At 44.8% G+C, this 19,539-nt stretch overlaps 1 protein-coding gene across 3 annotated transcripts in view; it reads left to right on the forward strand.

The window, feature by feature from the left end:
* Positions 1-18,886, forward strand: part of MPHOSPH8 (M-phase phosphoprotein 8) — a 45,983-nt gene extending 27,097 nt beyond the window's left edge. Inside the window, exons 6-14 of one of the 3 annotated variants that reach the window (XM_012441961.2) lie at positions 3,342-3,467; positions 3,545-3,633; positions 5,742-5,882; positions 7,914-8,000; positions 11,231-11,385; positions 13,446-13,600; positions 15,469-15,596; positions 16,708-16,791; positions 17,332-18,886. In XM_012441961.2, the coding sequence (XP_012297384.1) occupies positions 3,342-3,467; positions 3,545-3,633; positions 5,742-5,882; positions 7,914-8,000; positions 11,231-11,385; positions 13,446-13,600; positions 15,469-15,596; positions 16,708-16,791; positions 17,332-17,373 (1,007 nt within the window). In that variant the 3' untranslated portion in view covers positions 17,374-18,886. The remainder of the gene's footprint in view (positions 1-3,341; positions 3,468-3,544; positions 3,634-5,741; positions 5,883-7,913; positions 8,001-11,230; positions 11,386-13,445; positions 13,601-15,468; positions 15,597-16,707; positions 16,792-17,331) is intronic. The other 2 variants (XM_012441966.2, XM_012441976.2) reach the window with 2 other exon arrangements.
* The last annotated feature ends 653 nt before the right edge of the window (positions 18,887-19,539 follow it).

Here is a 19,539-nt window from a genome sequence, read left to right on the forward strand (position 1 = left end):
TGGCACACACCTGTAGTCCCAGCTATTCAGGAGGCTAAGGTGGGAGGATCATTTGAACCCAGGATGCATAGGTTGTAGTGAGCTAAAATCACTCCACTGAACTTCAGCCTGGATGACAGAGCAAGACTCCTGTCAAATAATCATCATCATCATCATCATCATCATCTGTCTCAAGACCAGCCTGACCAACATAGAGAAACCCTGTCTCTACTAAAAATACAAAATTAGCCAGGCATGGTGGTGCAGGCCTGTAATCCCAGCTACACGGGAGGCTGAGGCAGGAGAATTGCTTGAACCCAAGAGGCAGAGGTTGCTGGGAGCCAAGATTGCGGCATTGCACTCCAGCCTGGGCAACAAGAGTGAAACTATGTCTCAAAAAAAAAAAAGCTCGTATGGAGAAAATTTTAAAGATTTCTTGATTGCCTAAAAGTTACTAAAATGTATATATGCCATTTTTATTAGAAAACGATTTTAGGGGCCAGGTGCAGTTCCTCATGCCTGTAATCCTAGCAGTTTGGGAGGCCATGGCAGGCAGATCATTTGAGGTCAGGAGTTCGAGACCAGCCTGGCTAACATGCTGAAACCCCATCTCTACTAAAAAATACAAAAATTAACCAGGTGTGGTAGCACGCTCATGCAATTTCAGTTACTCAGGAGACTGAGGCACAGAAATCACTTGAACCCAGGAGGTGGAGGTTGCTGTGAGCCGAGATTGCGCCACTGCACTCCAGCCTGAGTGACAGAGTGAGACTCTGTCTTAGAGAGAAAAAAAAGGAAAACAATTTTAAAAATTTGTCATTTTCTCCATACTGGTCTATAGCATCACTGCAGTTCTAATCAAAATCTCAACACAGTTTTTCATGGAATTTACAAATGCTGTTTCTGTGGTTTATATGAAGATTCAAGAAAAGCCAGAGCCAACTGTCCCCGTAAGCAGTCAAAACCTGCTGTATCAAACTAGCGATCAGTACAGCATTTACTTGGCACAGAAAGGTAGGTGAACTAGCACAGCACGGTAGAGACCTCAGTCCGGCGATGCAGCTCTGATACAGGACAGAGGATGGGGCGTCACGGTCCCTGTGGGGAGGATGACTCTTCTCACTGGTGTCAACAGACGGTTACTCATGTAGCAAAAGCCCATACGTGAGAGTCAAATCCTGATGGAGTGAGCCCTATTCGGAGGGTATTTAGAGATTAAGGATACTATTGTTAAGACCTTGGGGGAAGGGAAAGATTTCTTAAGACACAAAATGTTCCATTAAAGGAACAGAATGATAAAATTGACTGAACAATATAGTTCCATTTGTCAAAGCTACCGTAAGTAAGAGTGGAAAGACAAAGGATCACTACCCAGAGCATGAAGAACTCCTGCAATTTGTATAAAGCTCATTAGCAAGCAAAACCAACTACCTATTTCTTAGGGATATGTGTATTTATGGCAAAGCTATTTTGAAGAAGAACATGAGAGATACAGACTGCAGATGTAAATGACACCATGCAGGGGCCAGCTGTGGTAGGCACAGGTGTGTGCCCCCAGGCAGTTCTTGTGACCACAGAGCACACTTCATTGTTTTATGACATGCATTCCTTCATATATGTATATCGAGTTTCTTATTAAAAATAAAGAGAAAATTAAGTTTATCAGGTCCAGAGGCAAGGCCCAGCACTTGTCAGGAATGAGCATAGGTTTTGAACCAGTTTGCTTTGTTAGAGACCACAGTCTGAGCTGCAGCTCATCCTTTCCGATGGTTCTGGTCTAGGGATGCTCTCTGTTCTTACAGCAGCCCTATGAGTTCAGTGGTATTATCTCGGTTCATAAAGACCTAACCTGTTCTGCTTCCAGTCTTTCCATGTTGCTTCCTCAGTGGCGGGATGGATTATGGGGCATACCAGGTGGGGGCTCCACGGGGTACTCAGATACCTGAGTAAGAAGACCAGCTCTGCTACTCTCTGGTGTGTGTCTCTGAGCAAACCCTGGAGCCTTTCCCAGCTTCTCTCATCTGTAACACGTCTCCCCTTACAGATTATTGTGTATGGAGGAAATAGATCCATTCATGTAAACAAGTTAATGTGTCTCATGATTGCTAGTGGCTTTCACTGTTGCTGATTGAGCTGGGATGCTGCAGGATGGACAGCCCAGAGGCTGTGCTGTTTGTCTGCTGTTTCTCTGCTGTCAGCTCTCAGAGTTAGCAGAAGTGTTAGTTTGAGTTTAGGGCTTTGGAAAAAGTTATTCAGTTATTGCATGTGTTTTACAAACTTTATTTCTGTGGCTGGGCCATCTGCCTAACATCATCTATGTAGTTTGAGGAATTGGTTTCCAGTGAAAATCCTTTAACTCTTACCATCAAGTATTTCTGTTTTTCATTTGTAAAAAGAGCACATAACCATTGTGAATTACTCCCAGATAAGCTGCGCTGAAGTCTGTGATTGATTGCAGTGGTGGTAAAGGCTGAACACATGCGTCCTCAGTGTTCCCACACCTGTGAGTCCCGTCGGGGAAGACTCTAGCAGTACCTCACGGTGGGTTGGGTGTGAGCCAGGGTACTGTGGGAGCAAGAGGCTTCCAGGCACAGGGGCTTGAGTGAGTCTGGAAGGATCCGTAAGCAGTGCCTTTGACGTACATGCTGGATCAACTCACATGCTGAGAATGGCGCTATCTGTACATGGTCGGAAGCAGTGTATGTCCAAGAAGAATGGTGGAAGGGAGAAAAGTCACATTAGAATTGCACTTCCTCTTACCAGATCCCTGATTTCTCCTTACTTTGAGCTACTGAGTCTTAAAATTCCTCCTTTGCTATTTTACAATGACAAGTTACTTATTTATTTGTGAGACAGAGTCTTGCTCTGTCACCCAGGCTGGAGTGCAGTGGCGTGATCTCAGCTCACTACAACCTCTGCCTCCCGAATTCAAGTGATTCTCCTGCCTCAGCCTCCCGAGTAGCTGGGATTACAGGCGTGTGCCACCACACCCAGCTAATTTTTTGTATTTTTAATAGAGATGGGGTTTCACCGTGTTAGCTAGAATGGTCTCAATCTCCTGACCCCGTGATCCACCCACCTCAGCCTCCCAAAGTACTGGGATTACAGGCGTGAGCCACCGCACCCAGCCACCTATTTATCTTTAAGCCTTCACAGCACCATGGCTTCTAAATGTGGGTAGTTCATATTACTTCCCAAAGAAAATTGGGGATTTTATCAATTAAAAGACCCCATTATACAATGACTTACGTTAAAAGTATACATAAAGCTTTGGTTAAGACACCACAAATTTAATAAACAACATTGTGGGGTTTTTTTTACTTTAAATAAATGTATGTTAACAAGGCCTCTGTGTGTTCCAGATGGCAGGCAGCAGATTCTGAGTTTGGGTATGGACCTGCAGTTGGAATGGATGAAGTTAGAAGATTTCCAAAAGCACCTTGATGGGGAAGATGAGAATTTTGCTGCAGCAGATGCAATTCCAAGTAGTGAGTAGTTTTGGAATAATGAAATCCCTTTTGCAAATCTAGATATATAAAATCTAACAACTTTTCTTTCATTTTAGATGTGTTAAGGGATGCTGTGAAAAATGGAGATTATATTACTGTAAAAGTTGCTCTTAATTCAAATGAAGAATATAACCTGGACCAAGAGGTAATATGTCTTTTAAAAATCTCATGAAAGGAAACTGGAAAGTAAATCTTGAAAGAATTCAATTTAAGTTTTCATTTATTTTAATTACAAAAAGGCTGGGCGTGGTGGCACACACCTGTAATACTAGTACTTTGGGAGGCTGAGGCAGGAGGATTGCTTGAACCTAGGAACTCAAGACCTGCTTGGGCTCCATGGTGAAACCCCAACTCTACAAAAAATTAGCTGGACATGGTGGTGTACACCTGTAGTCCCAGCTACTTGGGTGGCTGAGGTAGGAGGATCACCTGATCCTGGGAGGTCAAGGCTGTGGTGAGCCAAGATTGTGCCACTGCACTCCAGCCTGGGTGACAGAGCAAGACTCTGTCTCAAAAAAAAAGGCGATGCACTTTCACTTTGTAAAATTAAAAAATTGTAGAACCCTCTAAATGTACAGTTATAGTCCCTTTAATTCCAAGCCCCTCCCCCTTAAAAGTGATGGTTTGGTTTGTTACGGTCTACCTGTTTTGTATGTAGGTTACCCTTTGCCACTTTGAGAGTGTAGAATAAGACCATTTTCCTGTGGCCATTTGTGTTTCTTTGATGGTTGCCCTGTTTACAACAACTGTCCATCTCTCTGCTGTAGCTGGGGATTTTTCTTACTGATACATACGGATTTTTTAATGGAAACATATTGACCCTTTCTCCCTAGATCTTAGGCTTTGTGTTTGAGTCTTGTATTGCTTGAAGATTTTCATTTTTAGGCAATCATATCTGTCGATCTTTTACATTTATGGCTTTTGGTTATCTTGTCTTGCTTAGAAAATGTCTTTATATTTTTTTCTTTTGTTTTTTAGCTTAGCTGTGGATTTTTTAGGTTTCATCCTTTGGGATTACAATTCAAAAAATTAATGGGATTTTTGATTAAAATGGCATGAAATATGTCGGTTGACAGAGAATTGACATTTTTATTTGCATTTTGTGTCTTCTATCTAGGAGCATGGTAATTCTACATTCACTCAGCTCTTCATTTATTGCCTTAAGCAAAGTTCTTTGGGTTTTTTCATTCATATAGACATTGCACATTTCTTATAGATCTCTGCCTATATGTTTTATAATATTATGGTCATTAGAGTCTTTTTTCATTTACATTTTGTTTCCTAACTGGTTATTGCTTGCTGATGGTAAAGCTATGAATGTCTTTGTATATATCCATGTGTGTGTCTCCAGTCACTTAATGAAATTCTCTTACTCTGATAGTTTTCAAGTTACTTCTTTTGGATTTTTTAGGTAGAAAATTTGATCATATGCCCCCCAAAAATTCACTTCATTTTATATGGTGCAAACCTTTTATGTGCCTTTAGGATTTAATACACAAAACAAAAACAAAAAAGATACAAAAATGAGAGCTAGGTGTGGTGGTGCGCACCTGTAATCCCAGCTACCCGAGGCTGAGGCAGGAGGAGTGCTTAAGCCCAGGAGTTTGAGACCAGCCTGGGCAACATAGCAACATCCTGTCTCAATAAAAAAGAAAGAAGGAAAAACATCACCAACAAAAACAAGTCAAGCATTCCTTGGAGATATTGTGAGTTTGGTTCCAGACTGTTGCAATAAAGTGAGTCACACAAATTTTTGGTTTCCTGGTGCATAGAAAAGTTAGGTTTACATTATACTATAGTCTAAGTGTGAAAAGCATTACATCTTTTTTTAAAAAAACTATATATCTTAATTTACACATACTCTGTTGCTAAAGCATGCCGACACAACAACACAAAATGAGCACATGCCATGGGAGTAATGGTGTGCGTAAACTTGCTTGTGGCAGGGTTGCCACAAACCTTCAATTTGTAAAAAACAAAGTCCCTGTGAAGTGCAGTAAAGCAGAACTCAGTGAAACAAGGTGGACCTGTAGAGGAAAGCTGTAAAATCTTATACAAGCATTTACATGAGAAAAAATATTCTAAAAGCTACTAGTTTCTGATGGTTGGGATATTTTAGCGAAAATCCTAAGTAGATGCTTAAATCAGTGCCCATTAGTGATTTCACATTGAAACATCTCAAGTGAAGAGACTTAGTTCTGAAATTGTTCTGACTAAAGATTAACAAGTTTTTACTTAACAAAACCAACACAGGATTCCAGTGGGATGACACTGGTGATGCTTGCTGCTGCAGGAGGGCAAGATGACCTCCTGCGACTCCTCATCACGAAAGGCGCGAAAGTGAACGGTCGGCAAAAGAATGGGACCACCGCTCTCATTCATGCTGCAGAGAAGGTTTGTGGCTTCTCATGCATCCATTTCAGAGCTTTCATGGTATTTCTGCCAACGGCCTGAGAGGATCTCTTTGGTAGTGAAATACAGCAGTCACGTGGCCACATGCTTTTTAAAAATTTATTTTTAGAAATAAGGTCTCTGTCGCATGGGCTAGGGTGCAGTGTGCCATCATAACTCACTGCAGCTTCAAACTCCCTGGACCCAGGCAATCCTCTTGCCTCAGCCTCCCAAATAGCTGGGACTAAGCGTGCACCACCACACCTGGCTAATTTTTAAAATTTTTTTAGAGGCCAGGTGCAGTGGTTCACGCCTGTAATCCCAGCACTTTGGGAGGCCGAGGCAGGCAGATCACGAGGTCAAGAGATCAAGACCATCCTGGCCAACATGGTGAAACCCTGTCTCTTCTAAAAATACAAAAATTAGCTGGGCGTGGTGGCACATGCCTGTAGTCCCAGCTACTTGGGAGGCTGAGGCAGGAGACTTGAACCTGGGAAGGCAGAGGTTGCAGTGAGCCGAGATGACGCCACTGCACTCCAGCCTGGCAACAGAGCAAGACTCCATCTCAAAAAAAAAATTTTTTGTAGAAACATGGTGTCACTGTGTTGCCCTGCCTGGGCTCAAGTGATCCTCCTGCCTCGGTTAAAGTGCTGGGATCACAGGCACGAGCCACTGCGCCCAGCCAGGGTAACTTTTTTTTTTTTTTTTTTTTTTTTTTTTTGGAGACGGAGCTTCGCTCTTGATACCCAGGCTGGAGTGCAATGGCGCGATCTCGGCTCACCGCAACCTCTGCCTCCTGGGTTCAGGCAATTCTCCTGCCTCAGCCTCCTGAGTAGCTGGGATTACAGGCACGCGCCACCGTGCCCAGCTAATTTTTTGTATTAGTAGAGACGGGGTTTCACCATGTTGACCAGGATGGTCTCGATCTCTTGACCTCGTGATCCACCCGCCTCGGCCTCCCAACCAGGGTAACTTTTTAATTTCATGTTTCAGTTGATCTGTGACAGGTAATGAATGGATTTATCAATAGTGCATTGTAATCACATTTCAAAATGTGGTTTATCTCATTGGAAATAATTTATATTAAAGTACTCTAATTAAAGTACTAATATTAATTTTAATCCTAGATAATTTAAAATTTTTTTCCAACTGTTATTTTTATTCCTTTTGGTTAATAATTTAATTGAAATGTTCCCATCTATCATCTTTTTCTTTTTTTTGTCGCCCAGGTTGGGAGTGCAGTGGCGTGATCTCAGCTCACTGCAACCTCTGCCTCCTGGGTTCAGGAGATTCTCCTGCGTCAGCCTCCCCAGTAGCTGGTACTATAGGCACATGCCACCACACCTGGCTAATTTTTGTATTTTTAGTAGAGACGGGTTTCACCATGTTGGCCAGGCTGGTCTCAAACTCCTGATTTCAGGTGATCCACCCGCCTCTGCCTCCCAATATCTTTTTTTTTTTTTTCCAAGACAGAGTCTAGCTCTGTTGCCAGGCTGGAGTGCAGTGGCATGATCTCAGCTCACTGCATCCTCTGCCTCCTGGATTCAAGTGATTCTCCTGCCTTAGCCTCCTAAGTAGCTGGCACTACAGGCACATGCCACCACTCCCAGCTAATTTTTGTATTTTTAGTAGAGACGGCATTTCACAGTGTTGGCGAGGATGGTCTCGATCTCTTGACCTCATGATCCGCCCGCCTCAGCCTCCCGAAGTGCTGGCTGGGATTACAGGTGTGAGCCACCGCACCTTTTTAAAGGATTTATATCTTTTTAAAGAATTTATATGCAGAGGCTGTTAGGTTGGAGCCAGTGGTTCCACTCAGGTAGCGGTTGTTGCTGGCAGCGCAGTGAGTGGCCGAGCGTAGGCATCTGTGGGACAGGGCTCACCCCTGTGGCCCCACAGAAATGCTGTGGCCCACAGCCACTTGCAATAGAACCTGCCAGGTATTTTTCCTGATGACTAAAAATTTCAAAACATCTGAAAACTGTCTTTTAAATAATTTGGGGAATTAAATTCGCTTTTTTTTTCTTTTAATAGAACTTTTTAACTACAGTGGCTATTCTTTTGGAAGCAGGAGCTTTTGTAAATGTCCAGCAAAGCAATGGTGAGACCGCGCTGATGAAGGTAAATCCCTCCTGTGGGTCATCCCTTTCTTCAGTACCTTGGCTGGTGCTCGTGTTGGCATCTGCCACTGTCAGGCACTGTGCTGGGGACTGAGAACAGAGTGGGTACCAAGACAGTCCTGGAGTCCAGCCGCTCATGTGGGAGGAGGAGAAACGGTCCAGCAGGGCAGCAGTGAGAGCTCATATGGGCGGTGGTATGCTCAGAACAGGCACAGAGAGCTGTGAGGTCACAGGGAAGTGTTTCGAGCTGGGCCCTGGGGACACTGGCAGTCCTTAGGGTGGATGAGGCCATTGCCACACTGTGTCCTAAATGGCAGTCAAGTCAGCAGGGAGGGAGCACTCCAGCCACAGCTGGAGCAGCAGGGAGGCTGCCGGCCTCGAAGCCGGGCTGAGGGTGGGATGGAGCTCCTTGTGTGCTGTTTGTGTTTGTCATTTTATGTTGGTGAATTTGTCGCCTCGGGCTTGCTCCTGTGTTCTGGAATGTGGTTTCCAGACAGGTTTTGAAAGGAAGGTCAGCAGTTTGGCATTTGTCTCAGGGGGCCCTGCCCAGTCTGGTTGGTTCCTGGCCCAAGATGCTGTTAGGATATAGCAGGTCCAGACACCCAGCCAGGGGTGGCCAGCTCAGCTCCCCATGGGCACCTGTCCTTTTGCATCCCTGGGATGCTTGGCTCTGTGTAAGCCATTGAGCCAAGCAGGGGCCTGCCCACAGTGTCCATTCCAGCCTCTGGCCCCAGTAAGCGAAAGAGCATAGCCAGGTCCCAGGTCTGCAGGGCACCTGGCATCGAATCCCACTGTGAACCCTATTCTGAAGGCCCAGACCACCTGTCCCTTGGCCTCCTGCTGCACAAGGCCCATAAACCGTCTCCTCTGTCACCCAGGCTGGAGTGCAGTGGCACCATCATGACTCACTGAAGCCTCAACTTCCTGAGCTCAAGTGTCTCTTACCTCAGCCTCCCAAGTGCATGACACCACGCCCAGTCATTTTTTTTCTTATTAGAGGCAAGATATCACTGTGTTGCCCAGGCTGGTCTTGAGCGCCTGGCCTCAAGCACTTTCCTTTCGGTGCATGGGAATGTTCATTTTGTTCAGGAGCCTGAGGTTTGTCTTTTGTTTCCCTTCATTTGTTTCTGTGGTTGCTGTGTGTGGAGCCAAGGTGGCCTCTCAAAGCATCATCTTGGTGACAGATGGCCAAGTACACCCTGAACTGCAGCCATGCAGATGTGTCTAGAGCATGAGAGAGGTGGGTGGGCACAGAAGCCCCTGTGGGCCAAGTCTGAGGGCACTGGGGAGCCACAGCAAGGTTGAAGCCGGAGAAGGGTAGAATCGGATTAGAGGATTTTCATTTGTTTGTTTTAATGCTTCTCAGTACAGAAGAGGCATAGATTGGGAGGAAGATAGTTTGCAGACTTGTCGGGAGGGTCTCCAGGTTTCGTGAAATAACAAGTCCGTATCTCGGTAGTGGCAGAAGGGATGTGCAAGTGAGTTGACCACTTGGTAGGAGGTAGAATTCACAGAGCTTGGTAACTGGAGGTGACTCCTGGGCATTCCATTTCCTAATTGGGGGCACAGGTGGCCCAGATGGGGGGAGTTGGGCATTGGGTTGTTTATATGTCACCTCTGCACATTTCACTGGGGATTCTGGGCTCAGGAGAAAGTTGCGGACTGGAGATTCAGGTTTGTTGCCATTCAGCTCTGCAACAGTGACTGTAGCCATAGGTTGAGAGTAGGGTCATCCATGGGGAATTGGAAAGGAGAAAAGGGCCATAGATGGAAGAAGGCTGCGTGGGGAGAAGCAGAGAAGGAGGGAGTGTGAGAGCCACGGGCGGAAGTGGTCCTCGGCAGGCAGTGCCTCCCCCCGCAGGCACCCGGGTCAGCTCCTCAGGGCTGGCTGCCTTGCTAAGGTATGGTGTTGAGTTAGGGAGTGGGGCACAGAGGGGAGGTGGCTCTGGAAGTGGGTTGGGGAGGGCGTGGCATTTCTTCCCTTAGAGGACACGTAGCACTTATTTCCCTGGGTCTGAATTCCATAGACTGCCTTTATCTGCCATGAAGTTTAATTTAAGTATTTGTTCCTGAAAAGCTGTATTTTAATTGCTTTCAGGATTTAGCATGTTGAAGTTTTTTTGAGTTTTAGAATGAGATGTAAACATAATTGTCAGAAATTAAAATAAAAACCTTTTCACCTGAGGAGAAAGTGTCTAACATTGGTTCTCACCAGAGTGGGCAGGTGCAGAGGGTCTGCCCTCGCCTGTCACTGTGGGCTCTGTGGGTCCCAGCGGGGCTTCTCACCCTCCCCGCGGCCGTAGTGTGGGCCACTCACTCTGTCCTGGACGGCGTCCCTAACCTCAACTGGACGCCCAGGGTAACATCCAGAAAGGTCTCAGGCATTGCCCAGGGTCCACCAATGGCAGAGTTGTCCCTGCCAGAAGCCCCGGCAGAGGCCGTCATCAGGGTGTTTTGGTGGCTCCTAGGGCTGGCTGCGGGAGTGCCGCTGATCCCAGAGGCTACTTTGGGAAGTGACGCTGCTGCCCCAGCATCTGCCTCACAAGGTAGGGAAGCACAGGGGCCCTTATCTCCTTTCACAGATGGAAACGTGAGCCTCAGAAGAATTAAGGGACTTAATCTGAAGTCACGTGGCCAGTAAGTGGCAGACAGAGAGAAACTGTCGACTGTGCCACAGCTCCATCATAGATTTGCAAATTCAGATTTGTATCTGTGCTTGGGTGTCTGTCTCCTTTACAGCAGCAGCTGGGGACATTTAGAGGTTATGAGAGGTGCTTTTGAGATTCTGGAGAAAAAGCTCTCTATAGTGAGGGCCAGGCTTGCATATCTCTGTGCCTCTGCTGAGGGGCTGGCTCACGGGGGACAGCATGGCAGGGACAGAGGACAGCAGGGGACTGCTTAGCAAGGCCTGGTGTTTCTGTCTTGGGACTTAAGCATCCTTTTTGAAGTTGCCCATTTCCTGAAAATTCAGTGAAGAAACTGACTGAATGTAGCACACAGATTTCTGTGTTGGCCCCTGAGTCAGATATTCCCCACTTGCATTTAAACAACACTATGTGACTCCTAATGCCGTGGCCTGACGGGCCCCATAAATTCTCTCCCCTCTTCCCTGCCCTGTGCCCTCTCTTCACAGAGAACCCCCAGGCATGCATGGAGATGGGACCAGCAGCTGTGGGTAGTGTTACCACAGTTTACAGCTAAGTAATTGTTACTCCTTTTTACCTGACCTAGGCCTGTAAAAGAGGAAATTCAGACATTGTACGACTCGTAATTGAATGTGGAGCTGACTGCAACATTTTGTCAAAGCACCAAAACAGTGCCCTGCACTTTGCGAAGCAGTCTAACAATGTGCTTGTGTACGACTTGCTGAAGAGCCATTTAGAGACGTAAGTGGGAAGGACTGTGCCGTGGTTAAGTCCCGTAGCATATGCCTGTTTATGTAGACACATTATAATTGGAGTGGCCTGTGTGTAACTGCTCAGAAAAACGTCCAGCACAAGTCCTGGTGGTTTTGTTTCCAGTAGATCACAGATTTAATAAATGGCATAAGAATTATTTCTCTGCAAGTTATTTCTCAGAAAATTTTTTTTTTTTTTTTTTTTTTTTTTTTGAGATGGAGCCTTGCTCTTGTCGCCCAGGCTGGAATGCAGTGGCACAATCTCGGCTCACTGCAACCTCCACCTCCCGGGTTCAACTGATTCTCCTGCCTCAGCCTCCCGAGTAGCTGGGATTACAGGCGCCTGCCACCACACCTGGCTAAATTTTTTATTAGTAGAGACAGGGTTTTGCCATGTTGGCCAGGCTGATCCCGAACTCCTGACCTCATGATCTGCCCACATCGGCCTCCCAGAGTGCTGGAATTACAGGCATGAGCAACCGCGCCCAGCTAAGTCTCAAAAAATTTCAAAGTTAACATTGGCCTATCTGGGAGTATTTTTCTTAAATCTTAAGTATACTGTTAATTTGGATAGCAAACATTTTCTTAAAAACATTTAAACTTGGCTGGGAACAGTGGCTCATGCTTGTAATTCTAGTGCATTGGGAGCCTAAGGTGGGTGGGTCACTTGAGGTCAGGAGTTTGAGACCAGCCCAGCCAACATGGTGAAACCCCATCTCTACTGAAAAAAAAAAAATTAGCCAGGCATGGTGGTGGGTGCCTGTAATCCCAGCTACTCGGGAGGCTGAGGCAGGAGAATCACTTGAACCCAGGCAGTGGAGGTTGCAGTGCACCAAGATGGCACTACTGCACTCCAGCCTGGGTGACAGAGTGAGATTCCATCTTAAAAAAAAAAAAATTTTTTTGTCTTTCTTTTTGATAGACTTTATTTCTTGCAACAGTTTTAAGCACAGCGAAGTTAAATGGAAGGTACATATTTCCAAGCCTCCCCCACACCATCCTCCCCTACTGTTGAGATCCCAGTCACCCACAGTGGTACATTACTACAGCCAACGTGCCTATAGGGACACCTCATAATCACTCGGAGTGCAGCACTGACATTAGGGCTCACTCGTGGTGTTACACATTCTTTGGATTTGGACAAATACATAATGACATCCATCCCTCATCACAGTTGTCATACAGAATAGTTTCACTGCCTTAAAAAGCCTGTGTTTTCCACCTCTTCATGCTTCCCTCCCCTAGCCCCTGACAACCACCAGTAATTTTACTGTCTTCTTATTTTGCCCTACCCAGAACAGTTGGAATCACACATTATTTGGCCTTTTCAGATTGGCCTTTTTCATTTAGTAATAGGCATCCGAGATTCCTTCCATGTCTTGTTAGTGCATTTCTGATTAATATTCTGTTACTGGTTGTCAGGATTTACCAGTTTATTCAGTTCATTCTTTTTCAAATAAATTCTAAATCACATTTTATTTGATTGCAGGTTCATACTTGTAACAGTTTAGTATTCTATCACTTAACTCTTTTAGCAACACATATCAGACTCTCACAGACAGTAGCAAACTCAAGGCAGGTGTTTGTGTAGCAGGCCTCGAGTGGACCTCTGGGACTGTGCCTGTCGCACTCGGTGCTGCTGATGGCTGGAGTCCTGACTCCTCTGTTCACACGGGGTGTTTGCAGAGATCCAGCAAGTAGAGTGACCCACTTTCCTGAATTGCCCAGGACTGAGGGGTTCCCATTTCTGATTTTCCACTGATTCATTAGACAACTATGTATTACACATAGACTTGTGCCAAGCACTGTTCTAAAAGCTAGGGAGATGGAAATGGCAGTGAGGGGAAGAGACTTCGCTTCCACTGAGATGGACAACAAGACAGATACACGGGTGTCCGGTGCTGCATGGAGGTAGAGCTGGAAAGTAGAGGCAAGCAGAGCTGCAGCTCTTTTTTGGAAGGTTGGCCTGAGAAGGCCTCACTGGTATTTGACAGGCTTGTGGTTCTTTTCTACATTAATGTTAGCAATGCCTACTTTTTTTTTTCTTAGACTTTCCAGAGTAGCAGAAGAGACAATAAAGGATTACTTTGAAGCTCGCCTTGCTCTGCTAGAACCAGTTTTTCCAATTGCATGTCATCGACTCTGTGAGGGGCCAGATTTTTCAACAGATTTCAATTACAAACCCCCACAGAACATACCAGAAGGTAAGCCTGTGCCTCTCTTCACACTTTTCTATGTGAAGTGTGACACTATATTAACAGACTTTTAGACAGAATCCTTTCTTGGAACAAAACTTTAAGGAAATTCCATTATGTGTAATAATTCTGCAGACCAGTTAACAGCCGAGCTGCTCTGGTGGAAAAGAGACCCAGCTGACACCCCCTTCCCTGTTTTAACACCCATTTAGAGCTTGGAAGTTGGGTCTTAATAATGACACTAGTTCCTAATGAGTTTTATTAAAATTCAGCTTCAAGATTCTAAGCCTAGAATGTTTTTTCCCTGAATTTTGTTTGTAATAGTCTTTGCCCTTTGAAAAAGAAAAATAGTCTTGCCCATAGTAAAACTGAGTGGAAAGAGATGGAAATGCCAATTCCCTCTCTAGCCTCTGCCCGACAGCTGCTCTCCGGGCAGGACTGCGGCTGGCCCTCCCTAGACACGGTGCTAGGTAGATGTGGAGGCAGCACTGTCTGCCAAGGGGAGGAAGCTGGGCTCTAGCTTTTTCTGCTTAGAAACCTTGTTCCCCATTTTGTAAATGGTTTGTATTCATTCCTGGAAAATGTATTTAAGAACATATAGCCATGATCCTGAAAGAGCCATTTGTAATATCTTAGTGTTGACAGAACTTGACATTGTGGAATCATAATTTATAGTTGGTTTTTTTTTTTTTTGAGAGGGAGTCTCCTTGTGTCACCTAGACTGGCGTGCAGTGGCACAATCTCAGCTAACTGCAACCTCTGCCTTCTGGGTTCAAGTGATTCTTCTGCCTCATCCTCCAGAGTGGCTGGGACTACAGGCACCCGCTGCCACACCCAACTGATTTTTGTAGTTTTAGTAGAGATGGGGCCATGGTGGCCAGGCTGGACTCAAACTCCAGACCTCAAGTGATCCACCTGCCTCGGCCTCCCAAAGTGCTGGGATTACAGGCACGAGTCACCATGCTCAGCCAATAATTTACAGTTTTGTTTATTCACGTGGAGCATCTGCATTGCCAGGTGTGGGCACCAGATAGTGATGGCCTGGGCTGGCCTTGGTGAACCTGAGCACCCACTGACACCCACAACTGCTGGGCCTGCAGAGCTTTTTCAGCATGTGCACAAGGTCTGCATCAAGGTGTGCAATCACCAGTATTGATTGATTGATTGAGATGGAGTCTCACTCCGTTCCCCAGGCTGGAGTGTAGTGGTGCGATCTTGGCTCACTGCAACCTCCGCCTCCCGGGTTCAACCGATTCCCCTGCCTCAGCCTCCTGAGTAACTAGGATTACAGGCATGTGCCACCACACCTGGCTGATTTTGTATTTTTAGTAGAGACAGGGCTTCTCCATGTTAGTCAGGCTGGTCTTGAATTCCTGACCTCAGGTGATCTGCCCGCCTCAGCCTCCCAAAGTGCTAGGATTACAGGTGTGAGCCACCGTGTCTGGCTAATTTTTGGTATGTCTTAATCAGAAAATTTGGAAGGGACCAAAGAGTATGTGGAAGAAAATGGAAAACCACTCAGACCCACACCCAAAGATGCCCACCATGGGAATGTCCCTGGGACGTGTGCTCATTCAGCAGCAACCTTTAAATACCAGTTTAATAATTTCAGCGTAGAAAATCATACTTAAGTCTTTTTCATGAACTGTCAGTAGAGGTTACTTGGGAAAAGGTAAAAAGGGTTCTGTGGGTTGAAAAATGCCAGATGACACAAGCTTTGAGACAGCCAACCTCCTCTGAGCCTCCAGCTGGAGTGGGTGATGCTTGTCTGACCAGGCCCAGCTCGGGGGCCTGCTTCCATCTGGCGTGGGTGTTCTTCTCTCTGGGGGCTCAAGATTGCATTTGGAGTAATTCACACACATCTCTCTTGTGTTCAGGCTCTGGCATCCTGCTGTTTATCTTCCATGCAAACTTTTTGGGTAAAGAAGTTATTGCGCGGCTCTGTGGACCATGTAGTGTACAAGCTGTAGTTCTGAATGATAAATTTCAACTTCCTGTTTTTCTGGTAAGATACTCTGTATTTCACTACTGAAAAGTACATTTTTCCAATCAAAAGCACAGATGACTTAATTTTAAATTTTTGTGTCTTAATAAAATATAATTGTTCAGAATATGACCCAATAAATATTACCCATTAATACTTTATGAGTAATAATTTTACCCATAAAGTAAGATTATCCTAAATTTTGTCAGTAGAAATTTTACCTGTTTATTTTTTGCCTTAAATTATGCTTACTATACTGAGGACCATCATTGTTCTGAATATAAATTCTTAATGATCTCAAAGATTCTTTGTACATAATTACTTGGCCACTTTTAGAATTCTTTCTTTGGATTCAATTAAGCAAAATTAGCTGGATATAGTCACTTTAACACTTGTACTGTATATGACTGGGTGCATTTTAATCCAGTTTCCTGGATTAATTTTGTCATTTGTATATTTTTAATCAAGGGAAAAATAAATGACAATTTTTTTTTCCTGAGACAGTGTCTCGCTTTGTTGTCCAGGCTGGAGTGCAGTGGCACGATCACAGCTCACTGCAGCCTCGACCTCCGAGGCACAAGCAATCCTCCTGCTTCAGCCTCCCAACTACCCGGGACTACAGACATGCCACCACGCCTGGCTAATTTTTTGTGTTTTTTGTAGAGACAGGGTTTCACCATGTTGGCCAGGCTAGTCTCAAACTTCTGGGCTCAAGCAATCTGCTGCCTTGGCCTCCACAACATACTGACTTACGAATTAAAAATAAGCACTTTGGGTGACCAAGGTGGGCAGATCACCTGAGGTCAGGAGTTCGAGACCAGCCTCGCTGACATGGTGAAACCCTGTCTCTGCTAAAGATACAAAAATTAGCCGGGCATTTGGCATGCACCTGTAATCTCTACCCAGGAGGCTGAGGCAGAATTGCTGGAACCTGGGAGGCAGAGGCTTCAGTGAGCCAAGACCACACCACGGCCTCCAGCCTGGGCAACAGAGAGCGATTCTGTCTCAAAAACAATAAATAATAAAAATAAATAAAATTTATTTATGATTCTTTTACACCACTGATGTTTTTAAAGGCTTCTGGTGTAAGTTTGTGTGAAAAAACACTGATTTTTTTTTCTTTCCATTGTAGGACAGTCATTTTGTTTACTCATTCAGTCCTATTGCAGGTCCCAATAAACTCTTCATAAGGTTGACGGAAGCACCCTCTGCCAAGGTGAAAATCCTTTCTTCATATTTAGTGTCACTACTCAAGTTGTTACTCCAGATTACTGTGTCATCATTAAAAAAGAATGCCAAGAATCCTGGTGTGCCTGTCCTAGAAAGAGACAGGCACTTCCTTGAGTAGTGATGCTAGGTGCACTCCCTCGGTCTACACTGTGTTAGACATGATAATGTGGCAGGAAAAGGACTAGGCTGCAGCTGAGAAGAATGCCATCTAGAGGATGCAGCCATCTGAATCATGTTCTAGGCCTTGGTATGAAATTACCAAATGTGTTATCTTTAGGGCGGTCCCTAATCTCTTGTGTGAAAGGAAGCTGGACAAAACAGTCTGTCTAATAAAACAGTAATATAAAATTATAAGCACTTGGAATTATTTCTTGAATTAAAATGGCAATGATCTAACAGTGTAAATTGATGATAAGCAACTTGAAAATATTGCCAAATAATAGAAGCAAACCTTGGCTATGTGTGGTTTTTCTTGTAAGGGGAAATCTGGATCTGTACTGACACCTGCATTCTTTTCTTTCAACAGGTTAAGTTGCTAATAGGTGCATATAGAGTGCAGCTGCAGTGACCAAACAGGAGGGATTGGGTGGAGTTCTCTGCAGACCGATTCGTATACTCTCATTGACAGCAGTTTGGAATTCCAGCACATCCATGTAAAGTTTTATATAGACCTCTTGCAATCAAGCCTGTTGTCTGTTGTAGTCTGTAAGATGCGACATAGCTGTGTCTGTGCCAGGGTGCTGGAATCTCAGTGCAGTGTCCAGACTGCGTATTTCAGTTTTTCCACAATGTGGATAGTACGTATGAGGATTATTTAAGAAAATTAAAGAATTTTTCTTTTTTTTTTTGAGATGGAGTTTCCCTCTTGTTGCCCAGGCTGGAGTGCAGTGGCACGACCTCAGTTCCCCAAGTAGCTGGGAGTACAGGCATGCCCAGCTAATTTTGTATTTTCAGTAGAGACGGGGTTTCTCCGTGTTGGGCAAGCTGGTCTCGAACTCCTGGCCTCAGGTGATCCAACCGCTGGCCTCCAAAGTGCTGGGATTACAGGTGTGAGCCACTGCACCCAGCAAGACTTATTTTCTTAACTTGAAATTTTTTGTTAGCCCTGGTGAACTTCTGTTTTTTAAAAAAAGGAAAAAATTCAACTCTGAAGGGAGCCATGTTATAACAGTCAAGTTACCCAAGCACGGAATAAAAGTGTGGGTTTGCTGCCCTTGAAGGGGTTGGGAGGCCTGATCTTTTTCTAGCAGACGACAGTAGCCACACATTCCCCAAGCACAAAAGGTGGAGAGGGCAGTCGCTTTGTAAATGTGCTGTAGTCACTTATCTTTTCAAAGGGTAACAAGAGAGTCTAAGATTTAGCAAGAATGTAAATCAGTACACTATGAGGCCTAAAAGAGAATATTAAATGTGAACTTTTGGCCAGGTGTTGTGGCTCACACCTGTAATCCCAGCGCTTTGAAGCCTGAGGCTGGAGGACCGCTTAAGCGCAAGAGTTCAAGACCAGCCTGGGTAACATGAGTGGCACACACCTGTAGTCCCAGCTACTCAGGAAGCTGAGGTGAAAGGATTGCTTGAGCTGGGAGGTCAAGGCTGCAGTGAACCCTGAAAGGCCACTGCACTCCAGCCTAGGTGACAGAATGAGACCCTGTCTCAAAAACAAAAAAATGAGCATTTAACTTTGCTCTTGGAATCTGTACATTTTTTTAAAGCCACATCTTGTACCCTTGTTTTGAATACCAACTGGGAAGATGATGGGACTTAGGTAACAGCCAAGCCTATTACCTGTCAGCTGTGTGGGAGCCACCATGCTGTCTTGAAAGAGTTCCTGCTTCTGTAGATTACCTACAGGTTGAACTCATATCCTCTTAAATTTCTGGCAAGCATAAATCAAGCTGTCTGGGTTATGAAGAAGTTGAAAATTGTTTTGTTCCTCATTAGTTTCTAATTGTATAAAATATGATTTTAATGAAAACTTTTCAGAATTCATATTTGTGTAGATATTTCAGAGCACCATTTTTACTTTATATCCTAAAACTGCCTTTTCCTATGGTTTTGTCAATAAAACATTATGATGTTGGTCTGTTTCCTTTTATATCTCAAGTTTCAGAACTTTAAAACATGGTTGATATTTGCAATTTTTTAGCTAAATGAGGGCTGAGATTGGACTTTTTCAACTAAATTGAATCGTAGTATATCTGGCTTCATAGCTTTGTGGGGGGAAAAGGAGATTTGAGTCAGCAGTAGTGCAGGTCAGGAGCAATAAAGGAGACAGTAGGAGTCCAACTGCAGATGTGAATGAACAGCCTCAGAGGAACACATGAGAAGGTGACCTGCTGTTGATCAGGAAGGCAGGGCTGTCTAAGCCACAAACCAAATAAATAGGAATTGGCACATAGTTCAAAATTATTTTTTGGGGAAAAAAAGCCTGAGCAATGATCCCTCTGGAAAACAAAGTTCTCAGGCAGCACCTTACCAAAGGTTTATAGATGATAACGTTTAGAACTATAGGTCAAGGCCCAAGGGAACCTTGTGTAGTTAAAGTGTATGCAGCATAGCTTATGTGACAGAGGACATAGACCTAGTCATGTCCGGATCTCCTAACCTTTCCCCTGGAAGGCTATGAAGTCAGATAAAGTACATGATTCAGTTCATGGCCTAGAATACAGGCGATGTCGGGACTGAGCTCACCACAGATGGGATGCATGGCTGTAGCCAGACTGAGTCATGTCCT

This window comes from Aotus nancymaae, unplaced genomic scaffold (genome assembly GCF_030222135.1).
Source record: "Aotus nancymaae isolate 86718 unplaced genomic scaffold, 86718_ANA_hifiasm-v0.15.2.pri h1tg000009l, whole genome shotgun sequence".
Lineage (NCBI taxonomy): Eukaryota > Metazoa > Chordata > Mammalia > Primates > Aotidae > Aotus > Aotus nancymaae.